General features: G+C 41.4%; 1 protein-coding gene across 1 annotated transcript in view; it reads left to right on the top strand.

Annotated features, from left to right (window-relative positions):
- Positions 1-22,658, top strand: part of LATS2 (large tumor suppressor kinase 2) — a 51,342-nt gene extending 28,684 nt beyond the window's left edge. Inside the window, exons 3-8 of the mRNA XM_075083362.1 lie at positions 8,246-8,378; positions 12,265-13,802; positions 16,547-17,129; positions 17,750-17,932; positions 19,213-19,319; positions 20,014-22,658. Coding sequence (XP_074939463.1) covers positions 8,246-8,378; positions 12,265-13,802; positions 16,547-17,129; positions 17,750-17,932; positions 19,213-19,319; positions 20,014-20,508 — 3,039 coding nt within the window. The 3' untranslated portion in view covers positions 20,509-22,658. The remainder of the gene's footprint in view (positions 1-8,245; positions 8,379-12,264; positions 13,803-16,546; positions 17,130-17,749; positions 17,933-19,212; positions 19,320-20,013) is intronic.
- The last annotated feature ends 3,268 nt before the right edge of the window (positions 22,659-25,926 follow it).

Raw genomic sequence — 25,926 nt, 5'->3', positions numbered from 1 at the left:
CAGCTCTGTTCTTGCTTCCCAGCTGGCTTGGAAGAAAGCTTAAAAAAAAAAAAAAGAAAAAAAAAAAGGTATTCATAATGGCTTTCGATTATTCACACTCCCTTTCCATTATTGTTAATGCCATGGCCACTCTTCCCTTGCCTGTTTCTAATTGTTCTTCCATGACACTTGAGCTTCATGCAGAGTGCAGGTTTGTTGCCTGGGGCAGAACCTCTTCCAGCTTCCCGCAGGCCTTCCCTTTCCACATCCTTTTCAGAGTCCCTGACGTAATTCCAGAATCGCTATAATAAATGTGTGTGTGTGAGTACAAAAAAAAATATAAAAATTATGTCTTGCCTGACTGATGACATAGATAAGAGCCTGATTTCTTCATGAAAGAAGGTTTCATGTCTTTTTCAATATGTTGCTTTCAAATGGCTCACAAGCTTACTTGAGATTAGATTGATTTCAACAAAATCACATACACAGACATGCAGACATTATATAATACCTACACGTATGCCTGTACGTACACACACATACTCTCTGGGACATCAACAGTTGTCTGATGAAATGTTCTGACTGGATTTGCAAATTGACAATGCAGTGCATGTGTTTTTTCTTTAAACAGATTACATCTCTTGAATAGTTCAGCAGAGCTTCTTGAAGTGTTTACATACACGCTCTTTGTCTGGAGGTGCCTTTTTATAAATAATCCCTACATTTTACAGGCATTTGTTTGGAAATATGTTGAGCAGCCATGCTTGGTTTATTTCCAAATGTCTTAACTTTGGGACCTTGGATTGGCTTACAGCCTGAAGTTCATATCTCTCCTTTTCGTGCAAAGAGCCGTATTTGAACAACTTGTGGATCACATGGACTGTAGTGTAAAATGGCAGGCATCCTCTGTGAAACACCCGTGGCCAAACAGAGTGTTTCTTACAAGGAGCCGTAGTGGGGGAACATACTATGAGTTCAGTTAAAAGAAGAAAAAAAAAAAAAGGAAGTTATATGCTGCTACTTGATACAAATTGCATAGTGTTAAAGTATTTTGATGTAACTGGTCCCTTTTGAGACACCTGCTAAGGAGCTATGTCATATTTCCAGTTACTTTTCTCAGCCCTTGGGTTTTTTTTTTCTTCTCCCCGCCCTTTCCAAGTTGGTAAAGGTGTTACGGTAGTTGTTTCTTATGAGTACCCTGCTGTGAAGGCTGTAGTTTTTTTTCTCTCGGAGGAACTTAAATAGCCTTAATTAGTAATGATCTTATGGAAAAGCAGCTGGGAGAAACAGTAGAGACGGGTCATACTGGCCCTTTGATTTATTTTTTTTTTTGTGATACTTGTGAAGGAACTTTGTATTAGCTCTAGGGCTAGTAAAATTCAAAAACTAACAAGATAAATTTCAAATGTTGATTTCATTTGTCTGATTCATTTGCTTGCTTTTTAATTGTCCAGAGCTCCTTTAAATCTGAAAACGAGACTGGAAATATTTTGAACAGCTATAATCTTGATCATCAAAAGATGCTTCTCAATCTGTAGTTACTTTTGGTGTATTTTTCCTCATTCCTTCCATAGGTACAGGAAATGTGCCATGTCCTCTGGCTTAGAGGATTAAAGTAATCTTATTTCAGCATTGGTTTGTGATAGTAGCGATACAAGGCTTTCTATCCTGGGACCCAGGAGAATTGACAGTTTAGCCCTCCAACATCTTTTTGCTGACTACAAGTTGAATATTTTGTACTGGACTTAATTACCTTACTTTTATTTAATAATAAGTTGTCATACTGCCATAAACACAAGGATAGCAGGACCCCATTGTACTGGATGCTGCGCAAACACAGAATAGAAAAGACACCTACCCTCTGCAGGTGACTGTCTAAATCAAGACTAAGAGTTTGAAGGCAAGCAGAATGAGCAGTGGCATAGCAGCGACTGTCATGTTAGTTTTATTTTTATTTGTTTTTCTTCTGATAGGATGTTTACCGGAGTATTGTATCATTTCCAAAATCCTCCCTCTATGTTTTGGGCACACTCCCTTTGCTAGTTCTTCAAATATCCCTTGGAAATGTTATATAAAACCTTCTGGTTGAAGTTGTTCCTTACCTAATGTACAGTTCAGTTATTTTTTTCATATGTTGATGTGATTTAACTTAGTGAGTCTTACATTTTGTCACCTGTCCATATTCTTTTTCTGTCTGTCCCAACTTTATGTCCTACAGGGTGTCCCTTCTGCATACTTTTTCCATTAATAAGTCTGATATTAAAAAAAAAAAAAAAAGAAGCACTCTGACAACATGAAGTGGGAACACACAGTCAGTGCAAAGCAGGGCTGGAGCATCCACCCAAAATAATGGATGACCTTAAGGGCATCAGAAGAACTGAAAATAAATTCAGGAGCACAGAGGGTAGAAATGCTGCAAGCAAGGGCTAAAAACCAGGATTCAAGCCCCAAACTCAAACTTCCTCTGCTGAAATCAACAAAGAAAAGGAATGACTTTACCACCAAGATAACTTTTCTACCACTGTTTGCATGTCGTCAAGAATGGTGTGTGCAGCTCTTATCAAAATCATGTCCCAGTCTGATTGTTCTTGATACGGAGATGGGCTACTACAGTGATAAGAGAATGAAGAGCCTGTTTTACAAGAGAACACTAAAAGAATGTGGTTTGTTTAGCCCTGGAGGCCAAGCTGCAAGCATCCCTTAGGGTGAAGGGGGCTCTCTCTTGGGTAGATAACAGCAGAGCTGCTGAAGTTAAAAGACAATTGAAACTAAAGGCAGAGGGGATAAACTGACCCTATGTAATTTAGGCTGAAAGTAAGAGGGAGGCTTATCACTGCCAAAGCAGTATAGCTCTGGAGGAGCATTGTAACAGGAGCACTGGGGACAGAAAACTCTTAACCAGCCTTGGGTGGTTTCTGAGTGGCTTAAGTGGTTTATGAATGGACTAAGTGATCCCGTGGCAAAGTGGGCACCCAGTAGGTTTCTGCCAGTGCTGGTTTCACCCTGCTTTCTTGATACACTGAAACTGAAGAGCACTAATGATTCTCAGGATAGCTTCTTCATTATGTGGCTAGAATATTTTAATCAGGGTAATAGATAAGCATGGGAATTTGTGGGCAAATTTAGCCCCTGGTGTTAGCAACTTGAAAACAGGCAAAACAAAAGTAGAGTACAAAATTGGATGAAGCATCCAACTAGAGAATAATTAGAGGTAGAGAATGTTACAAAATAAAGTTCTCTGTTTTGTGGGGCTGCAGCAATCCTGACAGAGCATATTGTACACATTGTTTCCTGAATTTCTTAGGTTTTGCATTTTTAAAATCATGAATGAAAACTGCCACAATGGTGGGCTATCGTAGAAACGTTTGTAGTCAATTCTGGATCATCTCTTCTGGTGTGAGCTTTAGTTTTTTCCCTTCCGCAGGGAACCTGTATCTGTTTCCTGCATCTGTCGCCCGTCCTTCTTTGTGAATGGAAAGCAAGTAATTAATTTTTTTTGTTAGCAATTAATTACCCTTGCCAAATCTTGGAGGACCTATTGTCCCTTTCAGACACAATGTTCTTGGGAAAAAGTCTTACTTATTGTAACCTCTTGTGCAATCTTCACTTGGATGATAAATACATCTTGGCAACGAGGAGCTTTCTGAATGAAAAATGTTGCTGGACAACCCGGTAGTACAGCAAGAACGCAAGCCTCTGCCAATGCTGGTGGAGTACAGCCAGGCAGGAGGGTAAAATGGGGAAAGCCTTTCTCATTGCCTACAGAGCAGAGAGCGAGATGAAGTCTGTATATGCACATATCCAACTATCTGTTTACCATCAAACAAGGATTTTCCCTGTTGAGCATCTGGGCTCAAAGGTGGCCTTCCTTGTAGCAAAATTTTGAAATCTCTTGGAAAGCTGCCTTCTACCAGTGCAAGACTGGGGAAATAATGGAGAGTATGTTGACTGTGCAGCTGTCTGGTTTGGGTAGCCCACTGTACAAATTAGCTGGGCAACACCCCCCTCCTCATTTTTCTCTATAAACCCAGAAATTCGGGATCCTGCAGAGTTGCCTGAATCTGCTTCATGGCCTGACTTTGGTTTTCCATTAGATCTGTCCAGAACCACAGCTGACTACTGAAACCTCATTTTAATATTGCAGCTGTAACATTAATTATAAAATTAATAGAGTTAATTGTAAAAACACATTTTTCCCATGTAGCTTTTCACCTTTACTTTTTTAGGTTTATTTTTCCACCAACAGCTAGTGATGTCTGGAAGCAAAAAGGTGCATAAAAGCCCTGCAAGGAGATGTTTGAATCTTCCGAAGGGAATACACAGAATGCAAAGAATGATTTGGGGCTGGGACCCCTCTGTTCCCTTGTGGTTTATGTGCGCGCTGCCAGTGGCTTGTGTTTCTCCTTGCAGCCTGACAGCTGGCTGTGGGGTTAGCAGAACACAGCCAGCAGCCAGGTTTCCTAAACCATACTGCGGCTGACAGTATTTGGCCTGGTGAGAAGGAAACGATCTGAAGCGGAGGGCCTGATGCACTCTACCTTGCAGTTAATGGAAATCTTTGTTGACCTCAGTGGGAGCTGGATTTGATCTTGTGCCTAGTTGAATGTTTTGGCATTGGATACGGCTCTGAGCGGATTTTTTTTCATGTCTCATTTCTAGTCTCTTTTCCCCTTGTCTTTCTAAAACGTGCTTACCTTAGATTGGCGTAAAATCAAGACAGCTCTATCTGTGTCAGTGTAGCTGTGCACTTTATCCTCACCCAGTGTCTGTCCTTTTGTTTCCTCTGCCCTTCTACTGTCTATAGTATCAGTTTGCAAGATTTTGGCATTGATTTCTCTCCTCCTCCTTGAGCCATTCTGCTGTTTCTTAAAAACACCCTCCATCTCACTTAAGCCTCTGCTCTCCAACAAGTGTAACTACTGACATTGCTTAATCCATCTTCTGCCCTTCTTCCCATCCTTCAAAAGAGTTCTTATATTGATTTCCAGCAAATGCAGCCCAGGCTCTGGCCCCTGCCACTGGTGGGAGCCAACTTCCCCTTCAGCAGGCTCCTGGAGGCCAGCCCTTTGCTGCCTTGTCCCAACCGTGCTCCTTCACTCAGCAGAGCCCATCTGCATTGCATATAGGAAGGAGAAGACCACCATGCCCCATTAGCCAGCGGCCGCCTTGGCCACAGAGCAGCCCTCCATGAGCCTCAGCCATACATCAGCCTGTCCCCCATCCCTAATGAAAAGGTGCTGGAATGAGCAGAGCCCTCTTCATGTGGCTGCCAGAGAGGAGAGAGCTGTGGGCATGGAAAATGGCAATGGGAAAAATGATGCAGAGGAGGCCAAAGGCCAGCTATAACAGTGCTGGAGCTTCTTGTTGCCCTCCACTCTACCGGAGTATTGCATGCCCCCAGAGGGATTTGTCTCCTGGGTGGAGAATTATGATATGTGATCTGCCTCTGAAAGAAACCTTTTCCTTTTGTAAGTGGAATGTTTCTTTTTTGTTGGTCACTCTCCCTTTGTTTGGAGATGATGTGAAGCTTTTTTGAAGCAGCATCAGAAACTGGGTCTATTTATATCTCATGATAGCTATGGGGGAAAGGGCCAAAGTTGTAGGATGGTGTACAGGGGAATCACAGGTGTTCTTTGGAACCACAAAAAAAAACTTACTTCATTTTTTCCAGCAGTAATATAAATGCTAAGCAGACAGGGTATGTAATAAGGAAACCCTTTGGAGGGTGGGAGCTGACCTAATGAAAGGTGAGAGCCGGTGAGGTGGAGCACAGGGCGGCTGCTGCACTGGGGGCTTGTGGGCGTGAGATTGCCAGCAACACATCTGCCAGACCCAAGCTCTTGCTGGCCCTCTTAGGTTATCATACAGTCCACAGTGAAATGTCCTGGGCTTTTTCCCTCCCATTATTCCCACTGAAGTTCAAATATTAATCCCTTAATGATCTGCTGAAGGTAGAACATGCAAATTCAAATAGATCACTGTCATTTTTACCCTTCTTTTCTGACAGCTGATGGCAAAAGAGGAGAAAGTGGTGCAACAGTATTGGGGTGGAAAGGACCATTTTCAGAGATGATATTGCTGTGCTGGCGATAAACTAACCTATTTTAGCCCCTTTGAATTGTGTACAGCCAACACAGCAAAGAGAGGGAAAAGTGGAGTATATGGGCTATTTTATTAATCATTAAGATAATTGCTTACCAAGCGTTTATTCTCTTGGTAACTCCATTGCAGACAAAACCAAAAGAAAAACCTAACATCCAAGCCAGCCCAAAGATCTTTCAGTCTTGCATATTGAGTACATTTGATTTAGAAAACATTTTAAGACTTGTGATCTAGGGCTAGATCCAGCTGGTGTAAATGGGCAGAGTATGTAGCAGCCCTGTGGAACTGGCTGTAAAGCCCAGAGTCCCTGGATGATGAGAATGCTGAGCACTAGGATGCGAATTTGCTAATACTTTAGAAATGTATCCAGAAGAATAAAGCAGAAGGAAAGAGATGAAAAAAACATTGTGGGAAATTCTTTCCCTCATACATAATAGTTTTCTGTTGATTTAAAATTGCCCTTAGTAATGTGTTGATGCCAGTGAAATATTTCAGCTATAGGAAATGTGAAACCAACTATTGCCTTTCTATGAATTATGAGTCATAAATTGTATGAAAAATATTCAAACTTGCTATAGCTATTCCCCAGGCAGCATCTTTGAGTAATGGAGAAAATGCTGCCATTTTGGGGGGAGTAGGAGGGGACTGAGCTAAGCGAAGCAAAATGCCAAGTGCCAGCGTGTGGCTCTGTGCTAAGTGTGAATTAGTGTCATCTGAGATGATTCTTCCTTGGTGAGCAAACAGTGAGTATGTTACATGTACTTGCAGTTCAGTCAAGCAAAGTTGCTCTCTGCTCCAGGTGATAAGGGAAAGGGGCGTACATGTTGAGGCTACCTGACTGCTAGCCAGCGCACAGAACTGCCCTGTGGGAGAGTGCCAACCCAGCCGTCACATCTGCAGTCAGTGAGGCAAGCCAAGAAGGCACAAACTCCATCTGATTCAGCGCTCAGTAGGCAGGTTATGATGACAGAATTCCCCTAAAAAATGGCACTACAGTGGCAAGATAATAGAACACAGATGTTTGCAGGCAAGGCCTTGATGGTGGCATTGATTTAATCCAACTTCAGCCATCTAAGAGCTAGGAGTCCAGTTCAAATTAGTCCTCTAATCTGTTACCAAAGGTCAGTTTATCTCCTGTAATACCTATGTGATGAATTGCCTTTTGGAAGGAGGTGATTATAGAAAGGTTCTCAACAACTGCTTTCAACTAAAGGTCTAACTTCTTGGTGGCTGAACTTTAGCAATGTGAATTCAACATTAAAGCTCTGGATTTCAGTCTCCCCATCATGTCAGAAAAGACCATACATCCTTGCAAGGATTTGTGAGTTTTGCTTTGCAATGAAAAGCTTAGAGTCATTGTTGAAGGGTATTCTATATACCTGAGCTATAAGTAAATGTATAACAAACTCCAGAAGAACGTGACTTGCTAGCTGTAGAGCAGGGACACTACCCATGGTTGTGTTGGAGTAGTTTAACTCCAGTATTCATGTTTATCCCAGTTTTAGTTTTCAGGTTGTGTGTCTGGCATCCATATTAACTTCTCCGTGATGGATGTGTGCCAAATAAAGTACAGCTAAAAAGACTAACAATGTGAAATGCAGTTTGATGTGCTAGTCCTTTTCCAAACAGATAGTGAATGATGTCCCAGCTGTACTGAAAACAGCAATCTTTCTTTTCCATTGACTCTAGTGGGGCCAGGATTCTCTGCATAGAAAACAGTCCCTGTGTAATTAGCTTCTTGTGGCATCTGTGCAACATTAAATCTTTTACTGTGTTCAGGTGTGACTAATAGACATGCTCTCAAATACTGAAAGCTAAATATTTAATTCTATTTCATCCTATGTCAAACCAGGCTGCCTTTTCCAGATTTGACTCAAAGTTTGTTTTAAGGAATTTTAAAGTACACATTTCAGTGTGATGCCTCTTAATTGCCAGAGTTTGGGTAGGTTGTTTTTTTTTTTCTTATTTTATTCTTTTTATGTTCGAATTGTATAAGGCATGCAGATGTTTTCAAAATATGTGTCCATTTGGCTTCAGGCAGCTGTGATCTGGTGTGAATTATAAAATGTTTCTATAAACGTAAGAACACTTACATCTTTCTAGCCTGCAGTACAGTGCTTGGGCTTTGTCTCAATGTGATTCAAGTTTTGTTTGCTTTGTACAGGAGATGGCTGTCCGAGCACTGAAGCAGACGGGTAGCAGAAGTATTGAAGCAGCTCTGGAGTATATCAGTAAGATGAGCTACTTGGATCCTAGAAATGAACAGATAGTACGTGTAATTAAGCAGACCTCACCAGGTAAGCATTAAATTTTTAAAAAATTGAGTTCTTCTTTGCAGTAAGCTATTTTTTAAAGTAGAGTTGTTGCTGGTCAGTAGTGGAGGATTGGCAGTATTGAGCAGTACTCTTGTAGGAGGCAGAAATGTGAACACGGCCCTGCAAGGTGAGCTGGGCTGGAAGCTGGACACAACTCAGCCTGCTTTGCAAGAGCACATTTGTAGTCCACCTTCTTAAACACAAAGCTGTTTATCCTTCAGTGCAAATCACCTCAAACATCTCAAGTTTACCGCAAAGTAAAAGCTTGCACATAAGTAATTGCTGTAGAGTTGTGAGATAGCTCACTTCCCAGGAATTCACGGTAACATCCTTGTAAGTACACTGCAGAAATAGCTTGGGCCAAGGTATCAGAAGCTTTTCCACTCATCCTTCCTAGTCTGCCTCTGTTCCATGTAAATTAGCAAATGGGAGGATTTGGGCCCTGCATATGCCTCATCAGCAAACATCAGACCACAGCTGACAAAAGGCCTCACAAGAGTTGTTACCGTTTAGGTATTGGCACTTACAGCACTGCAGAATGCTTTTGATCTGTGATCAGGATATAGTCTGGTTTGCATAGAGTTTGTTACATTTATCTTCTTTCAGTTTCAAAAACTGGCCAAGCAGACAAATAACCATCCTCTGACTGGCTGAACCTGTGTAATCACACAGTGTTACATGCTGCAGAGGATTTAGTTAGCTAAGGGTTGAGCGGATTGAAGAGCTGTTGCCAGGGGCCTGTTTTGTCGGACAAGGAACTTCTCTTGTGTCAGTGGCAATGTTTAGACTTAAGGGCTTGTCTGTGTTGGACTAGTTGAAGCTAATAATCCAATCAGCCTGATTATAGTAGTACAGACCTCTGAGTATGGTCATAAGTTAAGTTTACTGTGTGCAGGTGATTTCCACGTGACAAATTTATCTTCTTGACTACCTCAGCAGCATCTCCCTTCTTGCCTCTTGATCAAATTGAAGATCTTTGTTGGGAAGGGTGTTAAATTTGGCTTAGCTGATAGAGAGGCATGTCCAGAGATGAGGTAAGCTGAGGAAGAGAAAGCCCTGGACAGGAAGGAGGTCTTCAGTAAAGCCACTTCTTTCCTGAAGGACCCTGAGAGTAACAACGTCTATGGAGGACGGAAACAGGGAAGGACCTCCTTTTCCAGGTTGTCACTCTCAGGAATGGAGATTCAGATGTGGTGGGAAAGGGTGATGGTTCTGTTTAAGGAGGAGCTCAGCTGCCCTTTCTATCAGTCTTAGACTACCTGTTTTATTATTTGGCGAAATTCTGGAAAACCGTAAGAAAACCTTTCCAAGAGCGTTACCCTGCAGTGTGACCACCTGACAGACAAAGTGGTACTGGCCAGATTGCTGTTTGGAGAACTCTGTCCTAATGCATGCACCAATGTGGCCTCAACTGGGCCTTACGGAGAATTTAAAATAACTTTGACAGAATTACTGTACTGTATTTTGCTTTGTATTATAAAGGCTTTATTCCTTAAAGTGAAAGAACACACCCAGTCCTAAAGAGTGTACATGTCCTCTGAAAGGGTTGTGAAATCTTTCTAGGCTAACATTTTAATGACTCAGTTGTCTTTCATTTGCATTTGGTTTTGCTTTCTTAACATTCCAGTGCATGCAGCTGTTTTGAATACTTAACCTTTTGAGCTGAAGATCCACCTTTGCTTTTAGGATGAACAGGATGCAAAACTTAAATATCGTGCAACTGATGTTTGCCTGTCTGAGGTGCCACCAAATCATACTGATTTGCTTGGTATGGTATTGCTTGTGCTAGGATAACAGTCGTCTCCTCTAGTTCATTAGGAAGCATGTAATGCTGCTTGGGAACTTTTCCTTTGCAGTTTGAGAATGTAAATCCTCAGTTTTTGAATTCCATATATTGGTGTATGGAAATATATTTTCAAATTATTCATTTTTGTCCTGCTTTAACTTCAATACAAAGGTAACAAGAGTTTCAGCATACTGGCAGGACTCAAATAAAACTTACCAGATATTACTGTGTGACAGAGAGTTATGTATAAAAACAGATGATCCCATGAGTATAGTTGATCTTAAGAATACACTGATCTAAAACCTTCATAGGCAAGAGGTAGTCATAACAGTTACTGTGTTGGATAGGAATGTGTGGAAAAAAAAAATCATCTGCAACTACCACATTTGGTATCTTCACAAATCCAAATATCCTTCATCAGACCAGAACAGATTTACTGATATACAAATCTAGGAGGTGGATATCATATCTCTCTTGACATCAGCAAGATTCCTTGCGCAACTGACATATGTGTCCCAAAGGAGGACAATTACTGCTGCTACTTTCCTTCACGTCCTCTGATAGGGAAAAACAAAGTTGGTTTGCCCATGAGGCTCAGCATGAATCCTACTGACAGAGATGACAAATGGGTCTCCGGGCTGCCTCCCACCTCCAGGCCAGAGCAGCCTTTTCTTAGGATGCTTTGGATTGCCACAGCCTCATCAGTGCATCTCACTGCATCCCAACAGATGAGCTATCAGGGAGTGCTGTTACAAGTACCACCTCCGTAAGCATGGCCTTGTGTTATCATAGGAAAAAGAGCTGCTGATTATAGATTTCATTTTAAAGAATGCTGATTATTTGTCCAACTTGATTCCATTTCAGAACGTCGCATTGTTTATGAAAGTGTTATTTAGTGTGGGGGCAGCCTCTTCAGCATGCAGAGATGGTGCATAGACCTGTCTTAATAACAAGCACGTCCTCGTGTGTCTGTATATAGCTGGGCTTGTGCGTCAAGGTGAGGAGTCAACAGCTATGCTCCAGTGTGCTGCACTGGCCCAGCTGGGTCATGCTGTAATGCATGTAATCGGAAAAGCTTGCAATCCAGTGTTCAAGCCTGTTAGCTCAATGCAACTATTCTTGCAGAAGTCAAGATTTTAAAAGGAAATTGTTTAGGCATAAATGGGCCAAGTCCTGTGATTTGTGAAAGCTAAAGAACCAGAAGGGGAACAAAAACCAGTGACAATGCAGAGTGTCCCCTTGTCATTTTAGGACAGCCAGTGCTTTATACACCTGCAATTTGTCCTCAGATCAAAGAAGTGATGAAAAGTGCCATTAACACTTTGAGTATAAGAATGCTGTTATCTTAGCTTGAAGAATGCGCAGAGACAAGATTAACATGTTGACACCCCGAAAGATTTGCCTTCCAAACAGATGGATGATGAGTAATATGAGGGGATATTCTGTCCAACACATTGGAAGGAATACAGGACAAACTGTATGATGCCTTTGTTGTAGAGGAAGGAGAGGAGAACAAGGATTTTTGAGGAGAACAATGGAACCAGAGAGATGTAAACAGATCCCCAGCATGAGCAGTGAGCTCACTGTACAGATGATGTGGACTATGTGATGACCTAGTAGCTTATAGTAATGTTGACTTTAAGTTATATTGACAGTTCTTCCAGCAGCTTTTTTTCTCCTGTTGGTGCTGTACTTAACCCCCTGCTCTGTCGCTTCCTCCTGTCTGTGGGTAATGACCGGTAATATTGGTCCAGCTTTAAAACCCAGGCTGTAGTGTAATCTGATGATTTCATAGTTAAGGAATTTGTGCTTCTATTTTCATGATTTGATAGGACTCCCTGATGATTCCTGGCATGAGCAGTACTGGGGGCTAGTAGCTCATTATCAGTAGTAATACTTGGCAACTGTAACTTTAAATGTTCAGAGTGCTTAATTTAGATTTTGGAAGGTGTTTTTATAACACTCCCTACACAGTTTTTGTGTGTGTGTGTGTATGTTTGTATGTATAGATGGATGAGTAATGCAAAGTAATTGGTTCACCTGAATTGTTTTCTAACATTCTTCTGTGTTCTCTTTATAAAGGAAAGGGTATTGTGCCAAACAATGTAACCCGCAGGCCAAGCTTCGAAGGATCAAACGAATCTTTTCCGTCCTACCATCAGATCAGTAATGCAGCCTATGAAGGGACAGGCTTTGGAGCAGAAGGTGCAAATATGCTTACTGAAGTTCCAAGGCCGTACATGGACTATTTAATCTCTACTTCACAGTCTACAGCTATGAATGCTCCTGTGCAGCGACCCTCTGGAGTAGGCACTCACGGCACACAAACAAGCCATCAGCAGAAAACATACCCTCCAAATATTGAGTCTTCTGTGATTAATTATCCAGTGGGTAATCACAGCAGTCAAGCTTTGCAGCTGCAGGCATCCCATGGCTCCAACAGCCAACATTACAGTAGGCAGCACATGATGGTGCAGGGGGAACCTATGGGGTATGGCGTTCAGCGGAGTCCATCCTTCCAAAACAAGATGCAGCAGGAGGGAGGATACACCAATCTCCCAAATAAAGGGGCAATTGTTCAGAATAATTCTGCTCATGCGTTTCAGCAGGCACCAGCAAGCCTGTATATATCACATTCTCATCACAAACAGACAAGTCCTTCTTCTCATCAAATGCATGTGATATCAAGAGGTCCAGCCTTTGCTAATGATTTTTCAGACAGTCCACCACAAAATCTGTTAACTCCATCTAGAAATAGCCTAAACATGGACCTCTATGACATGAATAATCCTCAAGTTCAGCAGTGGCAGGCAGCAACACCATCACGCCGAGATTCTTTACAAAATCCAGGAATAGAAACGTCTCCACGGCAACATGTATCCTTCAGACCCGATGCCACAGTGCCGAGCAGAACAAACTCCTTTAACAACCACCAGCAACAGCCACAAGTGACAGTGTCTATAAGGCAGGTTCCTCCAGGGAAACCTGATCCTTCAATTACGTCTCCAAATACGATCACAGCAGTCACATCCGCTCATATTCTCCAGCCAGTGAAGAGCATGCGAGTGATGAGACCTGAGCCTCAGACTGCAGTGGGACCTTCCCATCCTGGATGGTTACCTGCTCAGGCACAAGCCGTGGACGGCTTGGAGATCATTGAGCAGCATGTGCCACCTGTTGGAGCAGCTAACGCCTATCAGCTAGATGTGGATTATGGCAACCAGGAACTACGGTGTCCACCACCACCATATCCCAAGCATTTGTTACTTCCTGGTAGCTCTGAGCAGTTTGATATCAACTGCTTATGCATGGGTGTAGAGCAGACTCTTCGTGTAGTCCCCAGTTCAACGTGCAATAAGGCTGAGGAGAACAGCGAACGAAATGATAAAAGCAGCAAGAACACTAAAGCTGAAAAACCAAGCAAGGATAAAAAGCAGATTCAGACGTCTCCGGTGCCTGTGCGAAAAAATGGCAAAGATGAAGAAAAGAGAGAATCCCGAATAAAGAGCTACTCACCTTTTGCCTTCAAGTTCTACATGGAGCAACATGTAGAAAATGTCATAAAGACCTACCAGCAGAAAATTAACAGAAGATTACAATTGGAGCAAGAAATGGCTAAAGTAATTTTCTTTGTTTTGTTATAATAAAAATTAATGAGGTCAAATTGATTATTACTATTTTTAATCAGTCAAAAAATTTATAAAGACAGACTCCACTGCAAGTAGTAGGTATCCAATACCTCCCTATACCAGACTATTGTCATTTAGAAGCATGGATGCAGGTGTGGGAGGCTGTCTGAAAAACCTGAGATGTGAAATGTATCTTCATACTGGAAAGGTAAAATGAAGCAAAACCCCCCTTGTAGGAAAGTCTTATGTTTGCTTAGGCAAGAACTCAGAAGCCAGGTTTGAGGCAGAAATAACTCTGGCAATACTTTGGCAGCTCTTACAAAACTCTGAAAAATGTTTTATCTCTGCTCCAGTTCTTCCTCACTGTGCCATGATAGTCATTCATTCACCACAGTCATGGTTCAGCTTGGCAGTATATTCACCATGCCGTGTTTTCAGATGAATATGTAATACTTGACTGGAAGTTGTCCGTTGAAAACATGTAGGTAATAGTATTGTGCAAGTAACCATATCTTGGCCAGCTTGAACTGATTTTGGGACCCTTGCTGGAACTTGTTCTAGAAACAGGTCTCAGGAAGGTGCACTTTTTGAGTGAGAGCACTTCTTTCATGCCTAATTGTAGCTCTCAAACCTAAGTTGATTCACTGATAGAGCTGCTTAAAACAAAGCTGCCAAGTTTTGGTGGTTGCTCTGGCAATTTTGTTTTTCATTTTTAAATGTGGAAGAGGTTTTTACCTAGACATGACTAGAATATGACTAGACTTCTTTTGTATTTAAGGATAAACTCTAAAGAAAGCTATTATTAATGCATAATGGCTAATAATTAACTACCGAATCTTCCCTAGCACATTGACTTTCTAGAGTCAATTAATTTGATGCTCACATTGCTCCAGAAAACAGAGTGGCTTGTTTTCTGAGGTTAAAATTAAACTAATATGCTTCTAAAATCCCTTGAAAGGTCAGCATTTTAGTGACAGTTAATAGTTTGTCCTCACTGCAAGTACAGATTGTGGCATTGCTTGGATCTAGTGAATATTTTCCTGAGAGTGAGATAGGGAATGATCTCTAGAGAAGTAAAACAGCAGCTAATTGCGTTGCTCCTTCTCTTCTGACTCTTTAGCTTCCCTTCACTTCATAACTCAAAGATAATTCAGCTGGAAATAAAAACAACTCCTTCCCCTAACCACCTCATCACTGGCTAGAATAAGACACTCAGGAGACTTTTGGCTATCTGATTATTACATTATTCTAGAATTAACCAAGAACACAACACAATAATTATTTTACTGTAAAACAGTAAACACTTCCTCTATTATGGATTGATGTACTTGCCTTACATTTTAAAAACAGTATTACTTCTTTTGATTCAGCTGTTGCCTTCTGTCTAAAAACTCATCCTACCCGTTCTGCAAGTTTCTGCAGACATCCTTCATCTTTCATTCATGCAGATTTCATTTTTATTTCGTGGGGATCTCACTGCATAGCTTGGCTGTCTACATTCATCTTCAAAGACCTAGACTACAGATGTGAAATTAAATCAGTCTAAGCAGTGGCCCTGTCAGTGTGGTGTATGCTTGGATCTCTAGCCTGCTAATCAGTCAGCTTCAACTCCTTCCACCTTCCTCCCCATTGCCCCTTCCCACTAATCTTAATCTCAAAGTGCTTCAGCTGATGTCAGTTAATTCAGGATTTTGGAAATGGGGTATGCAGAAAGAAAGGGGAGTGCTGCAGAAGATGAGTTGTCAGAGGATCCTGAGGATCAGTCTAGGGGCTTCTACTGGTGGAAGCCACTAATGGCCCTTAGGAGAGGGTAAGCACCAAAGCTGGCAGAGCTAGTAGTGTGCAGGCTCTGTCTTGAAGGGTGAGGAAAGTCTAGCTGGATAATACTTCTCCCATTCTTAGGAGGTCTCTCCTGGCAGCCGTGTGAAATGCTACTTGCGGTTACTTGGAGGCTCCCTGGGGACAGGAGGTAGCTAGACAAGCCAGTTTTTTTACAGCTTAGGTGCAGAAGAGGAATAATACATTTAGCGGGGAAATGGCACCAGGGTCTGGACTGCAGTGGCTGGGGGGAGGCCAGAGCTGAGGGTTACACGCATGTATTTTGGGATGGAAAAGGGAGAAGCTTCTAAAACAGATGGTCAGGATATCTACAAAGCTTGAGAGTGGCGGCTGTATGTGGCAGAGGAAGAAAAACAGCTTCCAAAGAAGGTTTCCAAAGCACTTGGGTGTGCTTCTTAATTACAACACAAAAACTAATCGTCAAACAGCACTCAAGGTAGGAACTGTTAATGTCACTTGCCTTGGAGAACTGTTCATGAACAAAGTGACTGCTGCATCTAGGTTTAAGTTTCAGTTTAAGTTAAACTGTACTGCAGTGCACATATGTATACTGGAGTGCAGTGGCAAAGTACATATTTGAAAGGTGTGAACCAAATTTCATTATTAGGTTTGTTGTGTTATATGACAGTATTGCTCTATGCCTCTGTTCAGTCAATCGGGAAAGGCAGACCAGTATCAGATATGGCAAATTCAGGTAACAAGTTAGGGCACAGTGAATTTGCTGGTATTTCAGAAATACCTCAACAGACAGACAAGAGACTATATCTCCCATTACTATGTCTTTTCTGGTTCTTGGTTAATTTTTCTGAGAAATGCATTTTGGGAATGCTAGTTTATTGTTCCTGTGCTATGAATGTAACAGTACTAGCTCTTGTGGTTTGCTTTCCTTTGTAAAGGCTGGCCTTTGTGAAGCAGAACAGGAACAAATGAGGAAAATTCTCTACCAGAAGGAGTCCAACTACAACAGACTTAAAAGGGCCAAAATGGACAAATCTATGTTTGTGAAAATCAAGACTCTGGGTATTGGTGCATTTGGAGAAGTATGTTTGGCCTGCAAAGTGGATACCCATGCCCTGTATGCCATGAAGACTCTACGAAAGAAAGATGTTTTAAACCGGAACCAGGTGGCTCACGTCAAAGCAGAGAGGGATATACTTGCTGAGGCAGACAATGAATGGGTGGTTAAACTCTATTATTCCTTCCAAGATAAAGACAACTTGTACTTTGTGATGGACTACATCCCAGGAGGGGATATGATGAGTCTACTGATTCGGATGGAGGTCTTTCCAGAGCGTCTGGCTAGATTTTATATTGCAGAGCTCACTTTGGCTATAGAGAGCGTGCACAAAATGGGATTTATTCATCGAGACATCAAACCAGACAACATTCTGATAGACCTTGATGGGCATATCAAACTGACTGACTTTGGACTGTGTACTGGATTCAGGTGGACTCACAATTCAAAATACTATCAGAAAGGTACTGTTAGGCTTTGTGGTGGTATTGCATTATTTATTTTGAAACAAGCAGGCATCTTTTAGCAGAAATGCCAGCTCAGAAGACAGGTGTGTACATTGACAAAGGGTCAATGGCAATATGATGCATCTGTCTCTCACTACCTCATTCAGTTAGTTTGTTTCCAGTCCTGTGTTTCCAATACTGTTTAAATCCCTATCGGTAATCTGGCTGACTGCTGCAGTAGCAGGAATTTTTCGGTTTTTACTTCTTTGGAGGGCCTTTTTTGATGGTGAAATAATTTAATCACAGATTTAAATTAGTTCACACACCTCTTGTGTGTGCCATTGAGGGATATTGGTGTCTGTTGGCAAAGAGGTCATAAACAATTGGTATAGCTAATCTAAATGCACTCCATTGTTCTGTATCCCCCCATATGGGAGCATGCTTCCTTGCACTGAGACAGGCATTTTGCTGGTTATGGAAGCCAATTGTGAAGGGGAGGGCAGAAGGAAATGTCTTGCATTTAAAGTTTAAATGCTGTTCTTGAGTGAGAGTAGAAGATGGCACAACTAGATCTAGATAAATGCTTTGTGTGTTGTATTTCATGACCAAGAATGTAAACTTTCTGTCCCATTTGAAAGGGAGCCATATCAGACAAGACAGCATGGAGCCCAGTGATCTCTGGGATGATGTGTCCAACTGTAGATGTGGAGATAGGCTGAAGACATTGGAACAAAGAGCTAAGAAGCAGCATCAGAGATGTCTAGCCCACTCATTAGTTGGAACCCCTAATTACATTGCTCCTGAAGTCCTGCTTCGTAAAGGTAGGTAACCTGAATTTTTCTCCTGTTTAAGTGACCATTGATGCTTTGAAATACTTTTGGGTTTTTCCCCCTTAAATAAGCTTGCTGCTTTGGAAGATTGTAATTCTGAAGGCCACAAACACTTAGCTCACATTAAGAACAGATTTCTCTACCTGCTCCACTGTTCAGCATCATATTGCTGACGTTGATGGTAGTCATACTTTGTATGTCTGTGTATGTCTACAGTCTGAGGCCTTTGAATGAGACTGCTAATAAATGTGTCAGGTGATGTTGGCAGTGATAATTTTCAAGTATAAAACAGATTATCTGTACTCATGGAGTACAACTATGACCACTAGCAAGTTTACATAGACCAGGGAGTAGCCAGCTGATGATTCTGAATTGCTGATTCACATGGGCCACTTAAATATGGATGATGTAAACTTGTGGAAACATCCTCCAGATTCCCAGCCAGAATCTTGGGGAAACCCAACAAAGTTTTCCACAATTTACACTGGACACCCTGCATTCAAAAGCTTGGCTTGAGGAATTCAGACAGTACTTGGTGGCTATCCATGCAGAACAGACATGCTTACTGTAGTAAGGAGATTAGATGTTCAAAGTTGTCTACAAGTCAGATCCTAAGGCTGATCTTTCCCAAGTTGAGAGATTTCACATTGGATCATACATCATCTGATGACACATCTCCATTGAAATAATAGTTTAAATCCTCCATTCCTTTCCAGAGATCTCAAGCATATACCTTATTTGTCTTGCCACAGCAATTAAGTGATTGAAATTGTTCTTCTGCTTGGAATGTGTTCAGAAAGTTGTCCGTGGCTTTCTTCTGTCTCTAGAGCCAGACTGTGTCTTTCAGCAGCTTCTCAAACTCATGGTGTCACCTCCACTGAACCTAGGGGTGACATCAGTCACTAAACCTTTTTGTTATTCTTTGAGGTCCAGTTTGTGCACTGTAGTGATGTAGTTATGGGACAAGGCACGAAAAGAACTTCATTCTTTCTAATTATATGATTTCACTACTCGCATTTGTTGAGAATTAAATTTATTCAGAAAGATTTCCAGACAACAGGATTAGATCTTTATTGACAGAAGTAGAATTCAGGTCAGCAAAGCAGAAGCAACTTTATGATGAAAGTGGATTGGGAGTCCTTTGTTTTTAGGTCACAGATTGTCTGAGAAAAGACAGAAATCTGTGCTGTGTGTTTTGTTACTTAATTGCAAGTAGTTCTATACACATTCTCCCTAGTTGGTGAAGGACAACCTTTTGACTTGCCTTTCAGGATACACTCAGCTCTGTGACTGGTGGAGTGTTGGTGTGATCCTCTTTGAGATGTTAGTGGGACAGCCTCCTTTTCTGGCTCCTACACCCACAGAAACCCAACTGAAGGTAAGTTGAAGCAAAATTCCAGTCTGTGGTAGCAAAATTTTAACCATTTCCCTCTGTTCTCCTCCATGTGCAGACCTATCCCCTCTTGTTTTACTGAAGAAAGGAGCTGTGATTACAAAAGCTTTATTTTAAATACTTCTATGCAGGGAGAAATATTTTTCCAATCAGTGAAGATACTGAATGTCAGACTTGAACTGACTTGTCCAACTGCATAGTTACTAGTTTTATGAGTCTTCTCAGCACAATTCTGATTTTCTAAGCACAAGTTCACCCATCTAAATTCTTTAGAGTGCCGATCAGATTTGAGTAAGCTGATATGCCAGTGACAATTACAGTTGACAATGTAAGCATTTCAGATCTAAGCAGTGAGTCGTTTTCCGTGAAGTCATTCCATGAAGTCATGTGTAAACCAAGTATGTTCTCAAATCAGACCATGGGAGCATTCAGGAAGCAATCTGCCTTTTTTAAAAATGGAATTGCTCCTTTTATCCGCTATCCGACAATGTTTCTTGATTCATTAAAGTAGTTATAAATAGCCAGTGCAATCTGATCATTGGGTTCTTGAACCTCTAACATAATTATACAGACTGTGAGTTGACTAGTTATATGTATTCTTCTGTACGCTTAAATGTTGACAATAGGAAAGATTCTGTTTCCAGGATTAGAAGTTCTTTAATGCCTTTCTTGCCTCCAGGTGATAAATTGGGAAAGCACACTGCACATTCCCTCACAGATCAAGCTCAGCCCTGAGGCAACTGATCTCATCACAAAGCTCTGCTGTGCTGCTGAGGACAGGCTTGGAAGAAATGGAGCAGATGATATTAAGGCCCATTCTTTCTTTCACTCTATGGACTTCTCTACCGACATCCGTAGGCAGCCAGCTCCCTATGTTCCAAAGATCAGCCATCCAATGGACACCTCAAATTTTGATCCAGTTGAAGAAGAAGGTCCTTGGAACGATGCTAGCGGTGACAGCACCAGGACATGGGATCCACTAGCCTCTTCCAATAGCAAACACACAGAACATGCTTTTTACGAGTTTACTTTCCGAAGGTTCTTCGATGACAACGGGTATCCGTTCAGGTATCCCAAACCTTCTGGAATGGAAGTTGGCCAGTCTGAGAAATCTGATGTAGAAGACAAAGGTGTGGTGGATCAGACTGGAGCTTGTCAGCCTGTATATGTGTAAATTATTGTATAGAGTACTCCAGATAAGACTAATATCAAATCCAGTAGGGCCTTTAACTGATCCTTTAGGAGCTGATCCTGTAGCAGTGCTTTTTCAGGTGTAACTTCAGCTGAGGATGGAGTTGTCCTGGGGAGTCAGAAGCTTGCAGGGCCAGGTCCTAAAAATGGCACTCTTGAAAGTTCAGGTCAGTTTTACTGTAAATAACTTTGTTGATAATTACACTTGAAATCCTGGTCTTCACCAAAATCTGCAAGGCCAGCAGTCTGTCATTTCTAGGCCTATTTTTATTTGAGGTCAGCATCCCCCTACTCAGATTAACATTTACAGACTTCCGCAACTGTCAGCGTTGTTTTTTAAATGAATAAAGAGCACTTATATTTTGTTTATAGCAGGGGGTTTTTTCCTACTAAATTATAGGGATTAACTTTGACAAATCATGCTGCTGTTCTTCTTTTCTACATTTTTATTTTATCCATAGCACTTATTTCACATTTAGGAAGATGCATAAAGCTGAAGAACATGTGATGAAAGGTCTCTGTGCAATAATGTAAGAAAGAAAGAAAAGAAAAAATGAACAAAAAAAAACCTCTGTAATTTTCTAAATTTACTGATGCCATTGTATTCGCACCATGATTTTTGTTTATTATATGTATTTTCCACATTTCAAAATTGTGACATAACCTTAAAGCTGCTTTATTTCCTTCTGCTTATTGGAGTGTAATAGAAAGTGTGAGCAAGTGACAATTTGGGTGTGATTTCATTGTCTAGTGTGTGAAGAATGTTGCATGAGCAGTGTTTTTCTGTTTGAAATGGCCTTTTCTTGCCATTCACAGGCAGGTCCTGTGGATCCGTTTTTACTGAGGGTCTAAAATTAGACCATTTTAAACTGTGTGTTGATAATGTATTGTGTGGGTGGTTTCTTCTTATGATTGTATCCAATATTAATTTTGTAAAACAGATTGCAAAGGTTATAACTGAATAGTGATTTTGTGGTCTGATGTAATAGATCATTTCAGTAAACATGTATCATCAGCACACGTTTCCCCACAAAGATCAATAGCAAGATGGTTATTACAAAGCTGATTTGTGGCAACAGTCTAGACCGGGCTTATTCACGTGGCATGCAGCACAGCGTCCGTTGTTTAATTTTAGCAGTAATGCAGAGCACCAATACTAACATATGTAGCTCAGCGTCTTCAAAACAGAGTGTCTAACGCCGTGCTCCCGTAACGCATAAGGATCCTGAGTGCCATGAGGCTGATGTTGGGCGCGTGCAGCTCCACAGACGTCTACAGAACCGGGAGGTACATGGCTTTTCCAGACATCAGATCCCTACACGTGACTGGCTGTGTATCCATTTAGGATCCTAATGTTTTAGGCACTGACATCTGAAAATGTTGGCTTTGTTCATAGGTCATTCTGTCCTGTTGCCTATAGGTAAAAATGTTGCTGTGATGGAGCACAATAGTCCTGCATTTCTTTCAAATTATAGGCATACTTTGAAATATCAATTCTTAACTATGTTAAAATATGCATTTTTCTTATATGTATAAGTGAGAATTATTCAAGGTGATATCAGAATACTAAAGATAATTAAGCCATACATATTTGCATATATATTATATATAATTAAATAAGTAAACACACAAAAATCCTTAATTCAGATTAGTGTAACAGTCCTATTTAAAGTGATTGACATAATAACATTTGAGGAAAACACTCCTTTAATGTGTTTTTGCTTTATTTTATTTTTAAATCTGGAGCTTCATTATTTTTTCCGTATATTATTCCACATATTATTCCTTAATGTTTTAGCATATCCTATCCTATCCATTGTTTAGATATCTAAGCAACAACATATAAATTCATCAGCCTAAACTAAACAAAAATGATTGTGTATTTGTTTACATTTGTATGAAAGGAATGTTCTGAGGTATGCAGTGCTTGTGTTGTGACAGTTCATGTAAGATTCAGTATTACTGCTTTTTTATATAGTAATGCCATTTTTTGTTATTTACATCTATCTGACATTCTTTCATGTGGTAGGTTCTTTCTCAGGAACTCAATTTAACTGTTATTTATTGATATATCATTGCCTTTGAAAGCTTCTACTGGCACAATTTATTAAAAATCTGAATCAAAATCTAAAAGGCATTTTGTGTTCTTGAAAAGGATGATTTCTGCCTATTTTAAGGTAGAATTTTTAATGGATTTTGTTTTGTAATGTTAGTGAGGGATTTGAATTATAAACATGAGATCCAAACCTCACCTCTCCGGCAGCATTTGATGTGGGATCTCTGGGTACATGAAGACAATTTCTTCTGTCCTCATGGCCCTTGAGAGTAAAGGGGAGGATTCCCAGGTGAAACTTGCTCCGGTGTGACCGGGGCAGTAGATGGCATAAAATGCAACAGTTAGTTAATACTTTCTCTGCAGCAGTGGCTCTGCCAGGGCAGCCACAACCAGCGTGCTTGCCCCCTCTGGCTGTTGCCTCTGATGTATTTCTAGAATGCAAATAATTCACCTGCAAATACAGAATCTTTGCAACTAAGCAAAACAGGAGAAGCTAGCCCAGAAGGAAACAGGTGCTTCCACAATGAATATATTACTCATTTAAAATCTATGCTGCAGTGAACAGGAGCCAACTGCCATTTCACCTAAAGAACAACTGGGTTGGAAAACAAAAAGCCTATCGGGCACTGTCTCTAGAAGACTCACATCGTTCTCAGGCATTTCAGGGGTAAACAGAAAGTTGGAGTAAATTTTATTAAATTTTGACAAATAAACAATATGCTGTATATTGGGACTGGCTCTAAGCATTCTTGGTTCTGCTGAACTTCCTGCAAAAGACAACCCATACCTTCTTTTAAGAAGTTATATCAATTCAATGTTTGTTTAAAAAAAATCTTCCTTTAAAAAAAACAAAACAACAACAACACAACCCCCTTAGATGTGTTTATTCCTGACTGAAAGTAAGGAGTTTATTAACTCTGAAGTAGTGTTCTTGGTTAAGGCCACGGCTGCCATTTGAGACATAATCCTAACTTCGCTAAGTTGAGGTTGAACCTGCTGCTGATTTCAGTGAGACAGGAATTTCATTCCTGGGTTTCAGCAAAGACACTGTGTGCAGGAACACCACTTTTCGTGCGTACAAAAGTCTAAATTGCATCAAAAATATAATTGCTGTTTCCAGAATGGGAGCTTTATAATCCAAGGGTGCTAGTGGCACAGGAACAGAAAGGGCCTCTGCAGCCTTTCACACTAATATTCTTCAGTGCAGCCAGATTTGCCAAGAAGCAGCAACAATTCTTGATACGCAAATTATTCCTAGCTGGATGCAAAAGAGCTAGCAGTAGAAATTATAACCAGGTACCTAGCTTGAATAACATGAAAGCTAAATGAGGGAGAGAAGCATTTGACTTTTAAATGGAAATGGAAGAATGAGGTTAACTGCAGGAAGCCGGTGATAGCCTGGAACTTGATGGAAAATCAGTCTCATAAACCCAAGACAATTCTGTTCTCTCCCCTGTGATTTTTGAGGTATGAAGTAACTGCTTTAAAGCTTTCCTGGAGAAACTGTGATGAGAAGAGGAATTTAGAATATACCATTTGGTTCTATCCCAAAATGCAGAAACATTGGCAGAAAATGGCAACTGTTACTAAAATTATTATTGGAATTAAAAATATTAAATCTTTCCCACAGGAAATAATCTCAGGAACAGATAATGTAGAAATAGAAACCATTAAAACACACCAAGAAAGAAGTGTAAAAATGTTTTTCCTGGCAAAGAAATCTGCTGCAGCAAGAACATGGAAGTTGTGCCTTCCTCTGGTTTCTGTTCTGAGCAGTGAATGAGCAGTTAGCGGCACTTCGTAAAAACAAAGTCCTGGCTCATGCTTACCAAAACAAACTAAGGACCTGATCCGTAAAGCTCTGGTCACCTTCTGCGCATGCAGCAGTAGCTCCAAGCCCTGCAGAAGAAACTAGAGCCTGGTGATACAGACAATTTGAATTCAAATGGACTGATGGAGGCACTGACTTGTCAGCTTTCGTGGTTTGGAGGTGCCTTTACTTCAGTTCTGCAAGATGAAAAATAGCTGTGCCTGCATCTGTTAATTTTTAGATACGTGAAGAAAATGGGGCTTCCTGAAGCAGGCCTTGTGTGATCCTAAATATTTCTTAAACTTCAGTGGGGCTCAAAAAAATTGCATGGTGTAAGGCATGCATCATCTGCTGGTCTTGGCCCTGGGATCCCCATGACCCAGGAAAGCCCCAGGCACCTGAGACCCTTGGCTGTTGTAAGAAAAGGGGGAATTTAATGTGCAAGGGGTACATGTGGGTGCTGGGAATCATTAAGGTTAGACAAGACCCCTAGGATCATCAAGTGCAACAATCAACCCAACACCACCATAACTCCTAAACCATGCCCTGAAGTGCCACCTCTACGTGTTTTTTGAACACTTCCAGGGATGGTGATGCCACCACCTCTCTGGGCAGCCTGTTCCAGTGCCTGACCACTCTTTCAGTAAAGAAATTCTTCCTAATGCCCAATCTAATACTTCCCTGGCACAACTTCAGGCCATTTCCTCATGTCCTATGGCTTGTTACTTGGGAGAAGAGACCAACACCCACCTTGCTACAACCTCCTTTCAGGTAGTTGTAGAGAGTGACAAGGTCTCCCCTCAGCCTCCTTTTCTCCAGGCTAAACAACCCAAGTTCCCTCAGCTGCTCCTCGTAAGACTTGTTCTCCAGACCGTTCACCAGGTTCGTTGCCCTTCTCTGGACATGCTCCAGCAACTCAATGTCCTCCTTATAGTGAGGGGCCCAAAACTGAAAACAGTACTTGAGGTGTGGCCTCACCAGTGCTGAGTACAGGGACACGATCACTTCCCTACTCCTGATGGCCACACTATTCCTGATACAAGTCAGGATGCTGTTGGCCTTCTTGGCCACATGGGCACACTGCCGGCTCATGTTCAGCCGCTTGTCGACCAACACCCCCAGGTCCTCCGCCGCGCAGCTCTCCAGCCACTCCTCCCCAAGCCTGTAGCGCTGCATGGGGTTGTTGTGACCAAAGTGCAGGACCCGGCACTTGACCTTGTTAAATCTCATACAGTTGGCCTCAGCCCATTGATCCAGCCTGTCCAGGTCCTTCTGCAGAGCCTTCCTACCCTTGAGCAGATCAACACTCCTGCCCAAATTGGTGTCATCTGCAAACTTACTGAAATAGCTTATGGAAATAGCTGGTGGCATTAGACCAAGAGTGGCAGCCAGGAAAAAGACTTTAAAGATGGTCCAGCCTTGCTGCAGCATGCAGTGCTTACCCCATGGGGGTGCATGTGTTGAGGAGGATGTTTTTGTCAGCATCTCCTGTTTGTCTTATGCTTTTTGGGAACGCATAAGGCCCTCCTCAGAGA

The sequence above is a fragment of the Phalacrocorax aristotelis genome, chromosome 1, assembly GCF_949628215.1.
Source record: "Phalacrocorax aristotelis chromosome 1, bGulAri2.1, whole genome shotgun sequence".
Lineage (NCBI taxonomy): Eukaryota > Metazoa > Chordata > Aves > Suliformes > Phalacrocoracidae > Phalacrocorax > Phalacrocorax aristotelis.
Note: the sequence above shows the minus strand (reverse complement) of the source record. Positions and strands in the feature narration are given on the sequence as shown.